Source organism: Phoca vitulina, unplaced genomic scaffold, assembly GCF_004348235.1.
Source record: "Phoca vitulina isolate PV1807 unplaced genomic scaffold, GSC_HSeal_1.0 scaffold19, whole genome shotgun sequence".
In the NCBI taxonomy this organism is placed as follows: Eukaryota; Metazoa; Chordata; class Mammalia; order Carnivora; family Phocidae; genus Phoca; species Phoca vitulina.
In genome coordinates, this window is record NW_022589722.1 from 27,751,583 (window position 1) to 27,767,782 (window position 16,200).

The 16,200-nt window shown below is 44.6% G+C and overlaps 1 protein-coding gene and 1 pseudogene across 1 annotated transcript in view; both read left to right on the forward strand.

Annotated features, from left to right (window-relative positions):
* The window catches only part of MEI1 (meiotic double-stranded break formation protein 1), a 69,972-nt gene that overhangs the window by 38,593 nt on the left and 15,179 nt on the right, over positions 1-16,200 (forward strand). Inside the window, exons 20-24 of the mRNA XM_032416801.1 lie at positions 4,582-4,857; positions 10,480-10,645; positions 11,761-11,865; positions 13,596-13,706; positions 14,013-14,173. Coding sequence (XP_032272692.1) covers positions 4,582-4,857; positions 10,480-10,645; positions 11,761-11,865; positions 13,596-13,706; positions 14,013-14,173 — 819 coding nt within the window. The remainder of the gene's footprint in view (positions 1-4,581; positions 4,858-10,479; positions 10,646-11,760; positions 11,866-13,595; positions 13,707-14,012; positions 14,174-16,200) is intronic.
* On the forward strand, positions 1,454-1,972 carry LOC116640042 (annotated as a pseudogene).

Sequence of the window (16,200 nt, forward strand, 5' to 3'; positions counted from 1 at the left end):
ATTAGTATTGGGCAACTACCGCCACCAGTCATGTCCAGAACTCTCTTTATCTTGTAAAACTGAAACTCTATACCCATTAAATAGTAACTCCCCAATGTGGATTGACCACTTGACATGTGTCCGGTGCTGTCTGGGCTCCTGTCAGGGTTGGGGTGAATCAAACATGTTCCCTGATCTCAGGGAGCTCCAGTTTGGCAGGAGAGACAAAAAGATCCTCTACAGGCAGGCAATAACAGTGCTCTCCTGGAGCTGGAGGACTAGTCAAGAGGTATGAAAACACAGAGAAAGAGATTGTATCTGATTATGGCATCAGGAGAGGCTTCATTGAGGAGAGAATTAAGATACAGAAATGGGCAGTTTCCCAGTCTATCCCTTCAAGGAAGAAAGTCTAGTGTAGTGTGCCTTAGCTAAGTCATTTGAGAGACAGACTGGAGAGAAGCTCGAAAGGTAGCCTTAAGTCTTTAACAACATGCTCAAAAATGAAATTAAGGAAACAATTCCATTTATAATAGCATCAAGAAATAAAATACATTGGAATAAATTTAACAAAAGAAATATACTTCTGATCAGTGAACATTATAAAACATCATTGAAATTAAAGACCTAAATAGAAACAAATAGAAAGACATCCTGTGTTCATGAATCAGAAGACTTAATAGCCACTTAGAAGATAAAAAAAAGTTCTGGGATACAATGTACAATATACTGACTATAGCTGATGATTCTGTTTTGCATATTTGGAATTTGCTGGGAAAGTAGAGCTTAAAAGTTCCAATCACAAGGAAAAAGACTTTGTAACTTGTGAGGTGATGGATGTTAGCCAAACTTGTGATCATTTTACAATATATACATTTATCAAATCATTACATCGTGTACATTAAACTTACACAATGTTATATGGCAACTATATCTCAATAAAACTGGGAGAAAAAGACTTTATAATGTTCAAATGGCAATACTCCGCAAATTGATCTATAGATTCTACACAATCCCAATCAAAATCCCAGTTGCCCTTTCCTTCTTTCCTTCTGTCCTAAAATTCATATGGAAATGCAGGGGGCCCAAAATAACCAAACAATCTTGAAAAAGAAGAATAAAGTTGGAGGGCTCACACTTCTTGATTTCAAACTTACTACAAAACTAGAGTAATCAAGGGAGATGCTGGAGACCCAGGACCCGGAGCAGCTCTGAGGTGGTGAATAATAGCTCTTCAAGTCTGCAATAAAAAAATGGCCTCAAGGGGCGCCTGGGTGGCTCAGTCGTTAGACTTCTGCCTTTGGCTCAGGTCATGATCCCAGGGTCCTGGGATCGAGCCCCGCATCGGGCTCCCTGCTTGGCGGGAGGCCTGTTTCTCCCTCTCCCACGCCCCCCGCTTGTGTTCCTTCTCTCGCTGTGTCTCTGTCAAATAAATAAATAAAATCTTAAAAAAAAATGGCCTCCAGTTTACAAAAAAATGAGAAAGAAACAGAATGAAAAGCGTGAAAAAGTAGAAGAGGCAGAGCCTGAAAAGTTTGTGGCAGAGAAAGTACTGGACCAATGTGTAGTGAATGGGAAGGTGGAGTATTTCCTGACGTGGAAGGGATTTATAGATGCTGACGGTACTTGGGAACCTGAAGGAAATTTAGATTGTCCAGAGTTAATTGAAGCATATCTTAATTCTCAAAAAGCTGGTAAAGAAAAACATGGTACAAAAACAAAATCTTTATCTGACAGTGAATCTGACAATAGCCAATCAGAGAAGGAAGGAGATGCTGCTGATAACAAGAGGCTTTGCCAGAGGTCTTGATGTGAATGAATAATCAGTGCTACAGACAGCAGTGGAGAATTCATGGTTCTCATGAAATGGAAAGATTCAGATGAGGCAGACTTGGTGCTGGCAAAAGAGGCAAATATGAAGTGTTCTCAAATTGTAATTGCTTTTTGTGAAGAGAGACTAACTTGACTTTCTTGTCCAGAAGGTGAAGCTCAATAATTGTTTGTGTTGCTTTTTTATATATGTTTTTATATATACATTTATGTGTGTATATATATGTATGTATGTGTGTATATATGGGCCTTGGTTTTTTTTATTTATTAGTGTGAAGAAATAACATTCTAATGAAAAACCAGTTTGATAGGTTCGTTTTGAAGTAGTTGGAGTTCTTTTGCATCTAATAGCACTGGTTACTTTGGACAAATAAAAGCTTTCTGAAGTTGCTTCCTTTATCAGAAAAGAATATTTGAGACCATGGTATATTATTCCCCTGCATTCAAGAACACCTTTTCTAAATGTTGGGGGAAGTCTTCATAGTCGTTACTCAATCAGAATTTGTGTTTAACTCCCATATGCCCAAGGACCATTCTGGGTTTTTTGTTTACTTGGGGTTTTTTGGTATATATACATAAAATTACATACGTAAATGGTTTCCTTCCCTCCCTCCCTCCTTTCTTTCTTTCCCTTCCTTCCTTCCTTCCATTCATTCATTCATTCATTCTTTCACATTTACCAAAACAAAAAGAGCATTTCATAACCAAGGATAGGCCCATGTTTCTGGGATGCCATCATTTTCAGCACCCTAAAAAATAAATCACTTGGGGCGCCTGGGTGGCTCAGTCGTTGGGCGTCTGCCTTCGGCTCGGGTCATGATCCCAGGGTCCTGGGATCGAGCCCTGCATCAGGCTCCCTACTTGGCGGGAAGCCTCCTTCTCTCTCTCCCATTCCCCCTGCTTGGGTTCCTGTTCTCGCTATCTCTCTCTTTCTGTCAAATAAATGAATAAAATCTTTAAAAAAAAAAAAAGAAAGAAAGAAATCACTTAAAGTTAGATTGAAAATTTTCCTGAAACCTTAACCTTTCAAATTTTGTAATTAATTGGGTAATTTAAATATAATAGAAACAATTTAAATTGGACAATGTAAAAGCAGCCATATCAGAATCCATATCCATATCTACAGTTAAAGAAATGCAAGTTTATTTGCAAAACCTCTGAAAGGAAAATTTTATCACAACTTCCCCACCCAAATGAGAAAACTAGACAAGTCCTGGTGTGTTTTAATTAGGTAAGCAAAACTTAGTTAAATGGACATTTAAAGTTTCTTTCTAGTGAACCATTCCTTTTCAAGAAGTTGAAATCCCTGTGCTGTATTGGATAAAAGGTCATGATTCATGGAATGTCTAGACTTCATTCATGGAAACATAATCATAATCAGATGGTTAGAGATGTTGGCAATTTAGGATCTTCTGAAATAAATGAGTGAACAGACTTCTGTAATCTAAATTCTTGACCTGCATGTTGTTTCTTTACCCCAACTCATTCCTTACATGTAGGCTCAATCTTCTCAGTATTTGGGTTACTGGTTCCGCAGAAGCCAGTAACAATAACTTTGTGGTGAATGTTATCCAACTGTATATTGGATATTGTTTACTTTATTATAAATACTGGTAAATAGTCATCAGTAGTTTTATATTCCTTTTATTTATTTTTTTAAAGATTTTATTTATTTGACAGAGAGAGACACAGCTAGAAAGGGAACACAAGCAGGGGGAGTGGGAGAGGGAGAAGCAGGCTTCCCGCTGAGCAGGGAGCCCGATGCGGGGCTCAATCCCGGGACCCTGGGACCATGACCTGAGCCGAAGGCAGACGCTTAAAGACTGAGCCACCCAGGCGCCCCAGTTTTATAGTCCTTTTAAAAAAAACTGGAATAATCAAGACTGAGTTTCTGACATAAGGATAGTCATCTAGATCAACGGAATAGAATTGACAGTCCAAAAATAAACCCACATATTTTTTATAAGGATGCCAAGACAATTTAGTGGGAGAAAAAATAGTCTTTTTAACAAATAGTGCTAGAACAACTGGATGTCCACATGCAAAAGCATGAAGTTGGACCCTTATAGTATACACAAAATTAATTCAAAATGGATCAAAGACCTAAATGAAACAGCCCAAACTATGAACCATAAAACTCTTAGAATAGCATATTAAGGATTAAATTTTGCTATATGTGCAATGGGAAGAGATAGGTTTTTGAGGGTTAATAAATGATTCAATACACATGCCCTTTGCCCCCTCTGTGCCAGGTCCTATGCCAGGTGCACAGATGAATCTGCATCAGTCTGTTCCCTCAAGCAGCTCAAGTCTAGTGTGGGAGGTAGACACCTACACTGATCATTACAACACACCATAGAAAGTATCATTATAGAGCTGGGTTTCTCAGCCTTGGCGCTATTAACATTTTGCACAACATAATTCTTTTCTGTGGGAGGCTGTCCTGTGCATTGTGGGATATTTAGCGGCATCCCTGCTCTCTCCCACTAGATGCCAGTAGCACTCCCTAAATCAAGAAAATAAAAAATGTCTATAGACATTTCAAAAAATCTTCTGGGGGAACAAAATCACTCTAATTTGAGAACCACTGTTGTAAGATAAGCACAGTGAGTTTTCTTCTCACCGGAGGGCACTGGGATGAGCTAGTGAAGATGTCCTGGAGCACTGAGATGCCAAGTACATTTTTCCCAGTTATGTCTTGGCTATGTTTGTTGGGCTGTTTTGGGTCCTCTGCAAGATTTATTTAGTCCCTTCCTTTTCTTTCTTTGTCTCCAGGCTGTGGTCAGTGCCATCAGAAAATTTTTAGAGGACATCCCCGACCTGCACCTGGTTTACATCCACCATCCCCTCCTGCTCAGGTTCTTCCTGTTGTATCCAGAGCTGATGAATAGGTTTGGGCACCGTGTCCTGGAACTTTGGTTCTCCTGGGAAGAGAGCAGCTATGAGGAGCTGGATGATGTCCCCACTGCTGGGCAGTCCCCTCTTCCTACTAGCTTAACAGCCCTGTTCCACACGCTCAGAAGCAGCCCCAGCATCCTGTTCATTTTGCTAGTAGGTAGACCACTTACTCATTTCTACATTCAGAGATGGTGGGTTCTCTCTCCCTGGGAGTTGGTTTACTGAGGTCAGGAGGCAACTGCAGTTGCTTCTGCCTGCCTCTGGATTTATTGCTGTTTCCATGTGAATGGGAGGTCCTTTGGCTAGCAGGTGCCTGGTTTCTATGAATCCATACTCTTTTCTAAGTCTAATGGAGGTTTGCTAACTGAGAGATCTGTCCGTCTGTACTCCTCAGGGGATAGAACTATGAAATGCTGACCCCAGTCACCATTCCCTCTCACCTCCCTGTCTTCTCTCAAACAGATTATACTAACAAGGGTTTAATGTCAGAGGAGACCCTTGGGGCATGTTAATGGAGATGGCTGATTGTAGAGGGACAGGGCATTTTTTTTGCCATGACTCACAGGATAATGTTACATGTGCAACACACTCACTTGGGCAAACCCAGAATTGTCAGAAATTCCAGTGCTTTTTTTTTTTTTTTTTTATGTATTAAGACATTTCCTGTAATTCCTATCAGGTATATCAGAGAAGCCAGCTAGCTGCCTGTCATCTGCAGTTTCTAATACACTAGCTTTAGCTTCATCTTTTCTTCATCCACTCAAGAAAGCATGTTGCAAAATAATGAGTGACATTATTTTATTGTAGAGGTAACTGCTGTAAGTTGTTATTTATTTAAAAAAGAAAATCATTTGTACCATTTGACACCTTGTATTTAGTGAGTGATTACTAGTGGTAGGTGCCAAACTGACTTCAGCATAGGAGACATTTAGTTTAAAACCACTGTTTTCAATGACATAACCCATTAGGGAAGAGTGGGGATTCCTTTGATGTTCTTAATCATCAGCAAACATGATTTATTGAGTGTTTTTTTTTATTGGACTGACTTTATTAGAGTGATTGTTGTAGAAATAACACCTTCATGTTGTATACCTCACTTCCTTAAGGACATACTTCTGTCCATATTCACACACACATGCACACGCTCCCCCCTCAGACTTTAATCTTCACCTTCCATCCCTGCGATCTCTTATCTTGGGAGGTCACACGTGTTGGCTTGATAGGGGCTGCATTCATGCTTTGGCTCAAATTCTTCCTTGAAGGAGGAAGAAAGGAGAAGGAATGGGTTAAAAGTAAAACATCAGTTCATAGAGGAGGAAGGCAAGATGGGTGCCAGGGAGAGTAGCAATGGACAGAGCGAAGATAACTGGATTTTCTTTGCTAGATGAAGCATTCAGGGTTAGTTTCTCACACAGAGTAGGTTGCTGACCTGTTGAATTAGGGTTCTGGACAGAAGTCTCTCTCAAAAAAAGCAGACCTTCTGATAGAGATATTTACGGCATTTTTTTTTCTTTTTAAACAAACGAAGAGATAGGTTTAGGGAGATTTTTCCATAAGTCACAAAAGTTGAGATTAAAACCCAGATTTTGACTCCCTGTGTAATGTTCTTCCCAATAAACTGAGCTAACTCTCAGAACAAGAGAGAAAACAACCCTGATCCAGTGTTGCATCAAACAGGAGAGCTGTTTATTTGAGCAGCGGGGCTATAGGGAGGAACTGGACCTAGAGCCTGCTGCACGGGCCAGGGAGAGAATCAGACACAACAAACCACTAATACCTGTCTTAACAGTGTGGCAGTAAAGGTCAGGCAGAGTGCTTGGGTGGCAGGGAGGGCAGAAAGGTGTCATATATGTCATATATTGCAAAGGATTTGACAAGTGGAAGTGTTGGGGGAGGATCCTGCCAGGACAGCACAGCAGCATGCAAGCGCTTACTGTAATTCAGGGACAGTGAGTGGTCTGGTGAGGTTTTGGAGCATGGAGGGTATGTCACAGGAGTTGGGGTTGGAGAAGGATAAGGAGGAGCAGGTTTTTAGAGGCCTTGATTTTAGTTGTTCACTTTTTCCTTTCTCATACATTTATTTGGTACTTACTAGGCACTAGGCATTGGGGATACAAAGATAATTCAGATATGGTTGGTCCCTGCCCTTGAGGGAATCACAGATGCTTGTTTCATATGTCACCTTGTAGAGACTTCTATTTTTTTTTTTTTTTTAAAGATTTTATTTATTTATTTGACACAGAGAGAGACACAGCGAGAGAGGGAACACAAGCAGGGGGAGTGGGAGAGGGAGAAGCAGGCTCCCCGCCGAGCGGGGAGCCCGACGCGGGGCTCGATCCCAGGACCCCGGGATTATGACCTGAGCCGAAGGCAGATGCTTAACGACTGAGCCACCCAGGCGCCCCATCACCTTGTAGAGACTTCTAAAGCATCCCTGGAAGGAGAGGATCAAAGAATAGTGAGGCTAGAAAAAAAATCTCAGATCATGACACTGGGCTATGGGAGTGGTAGGAGAGTCTAAGCCCCTATAGACTTACTTCTGGTTGCTCTGGTTGTCTTCTACTGGGACCCAGACTCTCACTGGTCCCTGCCTTCCTAACCCTTTCCATGTTCATGTCCTTCCCTTTACAGCCAAACTCCTAGAAGTCTCAAAATTGTCATCTCTTACTTATTGCTCCACCCATGGGCTTTTGCCTCCATTGCTACTTGAAACCATTCTTACCAGGATCAACAGCAATGTTCTTGTGACTAATTGCAGTGGATTTTTTGGTTCTCATCTTACATGACCTGTTATTATTTGATCATTGTCCACTTTTTATTGACACATTCTTGGTTTTGTCAATACCAGCTCTCTTAATTTTTCTCTTACCTCTTTTGGCACTTCTCCCAGTCTCTTTTATAGTTTTCTTTCTGGCTAGTGCTTGAAACTTGATGTTCCTCAAAGTTTTGTCCTAAGCTCTCTTTTTACTCAGTGTCTTCTTTCTGGGCCATGTCAATAATTCTCATGGATTTGGTTGCCTCCTGCTGTATGCTGACGACTCAACTCTGTCTCCATCTGTGACCTTTCTCCTGAGCTCCAGACCCATATAGCTAACCATCTGTTTGACATTTCTGTCTAAAATGGAGCTCATTATCTTCCTCCCCCAAGTTTTCTTTCTTAGTCTGGGTCTTTCTAGGGTGGAGATCCCTCCCTAGATGAAGACTATCCTAGGCCACTAGCTTCAAGGAATGTAAGTACTTAAAGGAAACAAGAGAAACATGAATCTCAAGAGAGCACATCCTTAGTGAGACCCTTGTCTCCGGCAAGCTGGAGCAGGTACCCCACCCTTTGTTGTGGTGACCCAGTTTCTGTCCTTGAATGTGAACCACCCTCACGACCCTTCCTTCCTGGGCAGAGAGGAAGGAGCCTTGTGTTTTGCTGGCCTAGAGTTCAACAGGAAGGCTCTATCCTGAGGGCTGGAAGCTACATAGAGACCCAGGAAGATGAAGACTTTTTTTTTTTTTTTAAGATTTTATTTATTTATTTGACAGAGAGAGACACAGCGAGAGAGGGAACACAAGCAGGAGGAGTGGCAGAGGGAGAAGCAGGCTTCCTGCTGAGCAGGGAGCCCGATGCAGGGCTCGATCCCAGGACCCTGGGACCATGACCTGAGCCGAAGGCAGGCGCTTAACAACTGAGCCACCCAGGCGCCCCAAGTGAAGACTTTTCTGAGCTTCATTTTCCTTGTGTATAAAGTGGAGATAACCTGTAGATAAATATATGGGAATAATATGTGGAAAGAATATGTAGGGACACTCTTGCTGTCCTGTACACAGTAGGCTATCATTCACTGATCATTGACGGACTCTGAATCAGAGAGAGAATGGTAATCTCAGAGCAGCTTATTGAATTGCTCAAGGTCATATAACTAATAAGGGGCATGACTATGACTGGAGCCTAAAAGTTAATGAGCTTTTCACTAAATTAGATCCTGGAAACATCGGTGGTGAAAAAGAATAGCAAGGAACAACTTTGCTGTCTGTTTATATATATAATTCTTGACATTTCTCCCCAGCTTCTAGCCACAGGAGGGGAAAAGAGTCTAAAAATAGGTGTTGGTACCAATTTCTGTTTTTGGTATGGGTAATTAACAGCTGAAAACAAAGCTTTTAATTGCCACTCTTATCAATGGGTGGTCTTTCATGTAGGTTGTTTAAATGTGAAAAACAGTGATGTCCCAGAAGCTCTGTTTGTTCCCTCCTTAGCCACATCACCCTACTTGATCCAACCGCATAAAATTCTGGACAGCTCTGGGCAGGAGAGACTTCAGAGTGGGCCTTGTTCCATCCAGAGCCTTCCCCACTGACCCACGCAGTGGGGTGTCCTGGCATTCACCATAGTCACTAAAGGCTGAGTAGCCCTCTTCCTTTTGGGCTGTTAAAATTTAACTCAGGGTTCTGAAGGACCAGCTCTCTGGTTAGGCAGCCAAGTGCTGGTGAAGGAGCAGGATCAGGAAATTGTTTTGGCTTTGGGCCCTGTGACTTTGGGCAAATCATAGCCACTCTGGGCTTTAGCCTCATACCCTGTAAAGTAAAAGGGTTGATGTACATGGACTGAGAGTCTCTCTAATCCTCCTATTCTGTGATCATCTCCTTCCAGAGATGTTTTCTGAGTCCCTCTAAGGTGACAAAGACAAACCTCATCCTTGTTTTTCATTAACTCCTAGTATAGTAGAATTTACAGTGCCACTGCTGTCTTAATCTGCCTGTTTCCTCATTTGAGAAATCAGGGTAACCCCTACCTAGAAGAGTTATGAAGATACAGATAATATATCAACAAACATACGGCTACAGTTGGAACACATCCCAGTACCTGACATTATTAGTCCCTAATTGAGCAACTGCTATTGATTTATAGTTGTTTCTCTGGCCGCCGTGGACGTTTGTGAAGAGCCAAGCCCAGATGCCCCCGTGTCACCCAGTGATCAGCACATCTGGAGTTGTCTGGCTGGGTGCCCTGTAGCCATGTCTCTTTGTGTGTCAGCTGTCCTCCCTGGAGAGGGAGTCTGTGAGTGACCTTGGATTCGTAGCACCAAGCATGTTAGCCTGTCCAAAGGAATTGGCTTGTTTGAGCCGGTAGGTGCCAGGAGCTATCAGTAGGATAGTCTCTGGTGTGGCTTCTGACTGGCTTTGCCTTTAACATATACTCATTAAAATTAATCTGAAAGCAAATAAAAAGCAGTGTCCTTTCCTACCTTCTGAACCCAAGGCCTTTACAGCTTGGGGCAGAAATAGCCAGATGCTATGGAAGAGAAGGGGCCTGACCTGGTCCTTGCTTCCCTTTCTGTGCCCCGAATCTGTCCTAACCCATCCTCTTCCTGCCCTGTGACATCTCCATCCCCCTCTATTTTCCTCCCTTAAGGCACATTCAGGTCCCCTGTCCTGAAATAACCTCTTCTTGACCCTAAAACTTATATTTGTCAGAGAGAGGCATCCTGGAAAGTAGAAAGAGCTTTGGGCTTGGAGGTAGGAGATTCACATCTTATCTGTGCCACTTACTGGCATGGGTGACCTTTGGCATACCACATAATCTCTCTGAGTCTCTGTTTCTTCCTATTTAGGATGGACCTGTTCAACAGACTAGTACGTAATAGGTGCCAAGTAAGGGAGCACTCCCTTCCCCAGGTTTTATGACACCATCATCCTGGGTCCTTCCCCAGTCCCTCTCTTTTTCACTGTCTACGTGTCCCCAACCATGATGTCCTCTGAGCTCTGGCTTCCTTTTCTCCTGCTCAGGATCTCATCTATTCCAGCCCAGTGGACACAGCCCGCAAAGTACTAATTGTCCTAAGGACCTTTTTGAGGAAGAATGAGGATGTCGAAGTGGGTGGTCTCATCCGAGGCCACTTCCTGCTGATCCTACAGCATCTATTGGTGGAACATGGGGCCTCTCCTTCAGGAGGTCAGTCTGGAGCTGTCGGGGGCATGTTTTTACCTGAAACTCAGGAGTGGGCATCTCTGCCCTGATGAGGTCTGCTCCAGGAGAAAGAATCAGAGTTTTCTCTGCAAAATAAAAATCAGGCCAGTGTGGCATCAGGCTAAACTTTACCTCCTTGCTCTCATCAGAGAATGAGCACTCAACATGTTTGATACATGTGTGTGTGTGTGTGTGGAGTGCATGTGTTTATGTTTAATGTTTCTGTGTGTTTAGCATAGGTGGGTGTGTTCAGGCTATGCATGCATGTCCCCACCCTGCATGGCGTGTGCTCAGAGCTGTTTGTCACAAGAATGGTAGCCCCCAGTTGGGGAGAAGAAAGCGGGAAATAACAGGGGAGGCCAGGAAGGCAGCAGCAGCCCGCAGGGGCTGGGAAGGGGGTGGATCTGAAATGTGTTAGAAGCTGCCAGTGAGATCCAGAAGGATAGTTTCCAAATCTGGAATGGGACTCCCTGGAGTCAAGGAAGTTTGATGTTTGGTACAGTTTAAAGACACTGAAAAGGTTGGCATTTGGCTTATCTTTTCCTATTTTTAAAAAGTTAAATTTTAAAATTTCCAAGCAATTAAGAGGAAGTAGGAGGAGAGCTATGGTTCACTTGATCCAGTCCTGACTGAGGATGGAAGTTTGGAGGTAGATTTAAGGGTGTCTGGAGGAGCTGAGTCCTTCTTTTTCTGGGAAGGATAAGTCGTATCTAATGGATAATAATGTATAAGAGCCATGAGATTTCGTGGAAACATAGTTGGAAAAAGTGGGCATTGAACTCAGATTTAGGTTCAAGTCCTGGCCCTGCCACTAACTGGCTGTGGGAGCTTGGAGAAGTCACTCAGCCTCTCTGAGCCTGTTTTCTTAACTGCAAAATGGAAATAATCCCTATTTCACAAGGGGGATTAAGTGAAATATTAAATTTCTGGAACCCGGCCCAGAGTTGGCACTCAATATGTCAGTTGCTCCTGTTCCCAAGGAAGAAGGCAGGAAGTAGGAGTGAATCCCAACAAACATTTACAGTGGGGTAGGGTGTCTGTCTGACCTTGGGGTGATGTGAGTATTAGGTCTCCTGACCAGCCCTCCTTGTTCCTCACAGCCTCGGGGAACCTGCCATTGCTCCTGAGCCTCCTTTCTTTAGTGCAGCTGAAGAACACGTCAGAGCAAGAACTGGACAGTATGGCCATGAAGCTTCTTCACCAAGGTGCTTGGGCTTGGGACAGTGCCTGAGGGCCCAGGGCTGGTCATGTTCCTTTATTCCATCATTCAGCCCTTTGGAAGAAGCTAGTGGGTCACTGTTCCTGTGAGCTTCTTGCTATGGGACAGCAATGGCTTTGAGATCTTTCTCTAGTTGTACTGTGAGAGTGTTTGGGAAATGAAACAAAAACAAAAACAGGACACTGTGTGACAGGCACAGCTCTGGAGTCAGGAATGCCTGGGTTTGTTCTCAGTCACTAGTTATGCAACCTTGGGCAGTCACTTAGCTTTAGGTTCCTCACAGGTAAAACAGTAGTACTTAGCTGATTCAGGGTTGAGGTAAGGGGTAACTAGTGCCAGATGCTCACAATGCTTGGCACACAGTAGACCTCCAATGCAATTCTCTGTGCAGACTCCCTTTTCCTGGCACAAGCTCAGTTCTTGCTCCACCTCACTCCACAACTGACTCAGGGTCTGATAATCCACTTCACAGTTCTCTAGGCCTCTTCCACCCATACCCAAACCTCATTAGGACCTTTCATTGCTGATTAATGCAGTTGCCACTTGATAGGCAGCATCCTTAGGAAGATTTATTGAGGAAATACTGAAATCAATAGGAAAAATGGTGTGTCTTCAGTACCTGTGGAGTGTCGGGGGCTCTGGCCACAGGTGAGGATGGTTCTTTACCTGGCTGGCGCCCAGGCCTCCTCATGAGATAGGTGTCACGCTTAAAAAGGGCCTTCAGGCATGGCCTGGTGCTGGTGCTCCCAGACTGTCTGTCAAGAGTAATACTCAACTGGGAGGGAAGAATGCCTGTGACAAAATCAAACTGCTGTCAAAAGGGCCTCTGAAGGGGATAATAGTGACCTGAAACATACATGTGAAATGTAATATACATTTATATATAACCCTTTTATTTGAGAACATTGCGAGTAGAGGACAGGGGTGAGGAGGGGGCTGCTTGTCTGGTCACTTAGAACTCAAGTGTGATGTGGCCGCCAAAACAGTGAATGGAGACTTAGGAAGGTTTCATATTGAGGCGATGTGGGTCAGGGGAGCAGAGTGCCGGATCCTAGGAGAAAAGGGATATGTTCTATAGGTGTCTGCTCTACAGAGTAGTAACTACTCTGATGAGGGCTGGGGGAGCATGAAGAGGCATCAAATCTTGCCTTAAGAGGTCACAGAGGGCTTCATGGAGGAGGTGAACTTTGAGCTGAATCTTGATTGCTGAATAGGAGTTAAGGAGTTAGCCAGATGAGAGTGATGTGAGAGAGAATATGGCAAATTCAGGGAACTGCACACTGATGGTGATGGAGTCCCCTGGGAAGGTGGTGAGTGCCCCATTGCTGGAAGATTTCAGAGGCTGGATCTTTTCCTGCTAGGGGTGGCAGGTTGGCCTAGATGACCTCTGCAGACTCTCCAACCTGGAGTCTTTGCTGGTATGAATGCTGTTATAGGATGCCTTTAGATCACATAAACTTGTGTAGTCTGTTCTAAGCAGTGCAGTCTGTTCTAAGCTGTGGGCTGCTTGCCTTCAGGTTTCTCTTCCTTGTTACTGTGTTTCTCTTCCTTGGCTGTATTACCAGGGACACTTAGTTTGTGCCTGGTCCCCAAGGCTGGTAGACTGACATCCGAAATTAGCCAGTTAAAGGCCATTATCTGTGAGAATTATGAGGGCTGGTGTGCATGAAATCCATGGAGTGCTACATGATGGGGTGTCTGGGCACTCTCCTGCAGTGAGCAAGCTGTGTGGGAAATGCAGCCCTGCTGACGTGGACATCCTGCAGCCCTCCTTCAACTTCCTGTATTGGAGCCTTCATCAGACTACACCAAGCAGTCAGAAAAGAGGTGCTGGGGCCCCGGCTGAGACAATGAATAGGAAGGGTGCTGGGCAGTGTCTGTGGCCATTGCTGCCCTTAGTTTTTTCCACTTATGAAAATATATATGGGGAGGATGTTGATGGGCCAGACGGTCCTTTCTGGTTCTGATAACCTGTGGTTCTAGAATGAAGCTGGAACCCTTAGAGCCTAAAGCTGATCCTTTTGTTCATTCACCATGTGTGCATGAAGTCCCCGTCAGGTGCTAACCACGATGCGGCACCGAGCAGGGGCTCCTGTGGAACTCATGGCCCTTGCCCCTCCACACCGTCTCCAGCTGCTGCAGTGCTCCTTAGCAGCACGGCCCTGATTGAGCTTCTGGAGAAGACTCTGGCACTCACCTGGACCGAGGTGGGCTCTCCCAGGACCACACTCCTTTGCTCCGCCTGGCTGCTCACAGCTTCCTTCTCTGCTAAGCAGCACAATGGCAGTCTGCAGGTGAGTCACTAGCCCCTGTGGCTTAGGGGCATGGGGTGGCACACAGAGGAGTGACAAAGTTCCTGAGTTCTGGTTCTAGCTCTGTGGCTTATTAGTTGAGTAACCTTGGCAAGGTATTTATTCTCTGAGCTTCAGTGTCCTTGCCTACAGAATGGGGAAGAAAACATCCAGGGTTGTTGTCAGGTTGGTTTATATTAATTTATCATACATGGATAACCTACATGCCAGGCTGTGTTCTAGGCACAGAGGAATAAGAACTAAATATGTACCCCATGTACCCCACACTTGGGAAACTTGTATTGTAGTCTTTAAGCAAAGCCTCGAAAGGTAAGTAAGGTTGTACCAGGCAAAGATAGTAGGGAAAGGCATTCCAGGTAAAGAGAACAATTTGAACAAAGACATGAAACTGCACAAATTTAGGACATGGTGTACACATTTGGAGACTGGTGAGGTACTGTGTGACTAGAATGTAGGGAGTGAACTGTCAGATTGCACAGGAAGGCAGAAGCCAGCCTATGACCTTATAGTGCTGGGTGGTAAACCGTGAAATGCCAGACATGTGTAAGCTGTCATTGTGATTCTTGGGGAAGGTGATGCAGGGAACAGGGGAACAGTGAACATATCCACAGAGCACCTCTTTCCTCTCAGTCTCTCCCCACCCCCTTGTATGGGACCTTGTCATCATAGTGCCCTGCGTGAGCTCCTCTGTGGGCTGCTCCACATTCAGTCTCCTTCCTAAGCCTGTCTGCTCCTTGTGGATAGAAACCATCTTCTAGCCTTTGAGATGTCTTTGCCCTGTGCCCAGCCCTGTGCCATTCAAGTGCCATTTGTATAGAAGTGAGGTCATTTTTAAAGTTTGGCCTCCAAAAAAAACAAAAAACAACAACAAAAAACGTTTGGCCTCTGAGGTGGCATCAGGCTGTGGCAAATCTGTACTATAGTAAGTCCTCTGGTTGTTGTCCACAGCATCGATTTGGGACACGAACCTTTTCTGCTTTTCTGTGTGAGGTTGTCGGGCCCACCTGTACCCCTGCAGTCACCTGCCTGGGTGGGAACCTGTACCGTGTGCCTGGCTCTGCCCTGGTTTTCAGCTCACACCCAGCCAATTACCTACTAACCACCTCCACTCTAAGTCTTCCCCACTGCCTGATGGTTCGTCCTCACCACTAAAGTGGCCTATTCAGTTTCCTGGTCCCTGGCCTTTCCCTTGCTCCATATCTCCTGTGCCTGCAGCCAGTCTGTCTGCACTCTCCACATGGCTGTGGAGACCCTGCTGACCTGGCCCTTCTGCAGCCTTCCTTTCTGCCATTCTACCCTCCTTATCTGTCCTCTCACCAACTGTTAGCTCTTCTCCAGATCAGCTGTGCTCTTTCACATCTCCATACTGTTGATGGTTTGACTGATTGATTGATTCTTTATTTTTTTTAAAGATTTTATTTATTTATTTGACAGGGAGAGAGAAAGAGAGAGAGGGACGAGCAAGCACAAGCAGGGGGAGCGGCAGAAGCAGAGGGAGAAGCAGGCTCCCCACCCAGCAAGGAGCCCGACGTGGGGCTCGATCCCAGGACCCTGGGATCATGACCTGAGTCATCCAGGCACCCCTAATAGCCTTTATTTTAATTAATTAATTAGTTAAATTTTAAAAGATTTTATTTATTCATTTGAGGGAGAGAGCACCAGCAGGGGGAGAGGCAGAAGGAGAGGGAGAAGCAGACTCCCTGCTGAGCTGGGAGCCTGACGTGGGGCTCAATCTCAGGACCTGGAGATCACGACCTGAGCTGAAGGCAGGCCCTCAACCATCTGAGCCACCTGGGCACCCCTATTTTATTTTTTTAACATTTTATTTATTTGTCAGAGAGAGAGAGAGAGGGCAAGAGCGCACAAGCAGGGGGAGCAGCAAGCAGAGGGAGAAGCAGGCTCCCCACTGAGCAAGGAGTCCAATGTGGGACTCGATCTCAGAACCCTGGGATCATGACCTTAGCTGAAGGAAGCCACTTGACTAAGCACCCAGGTATCCCAGTAGCCTT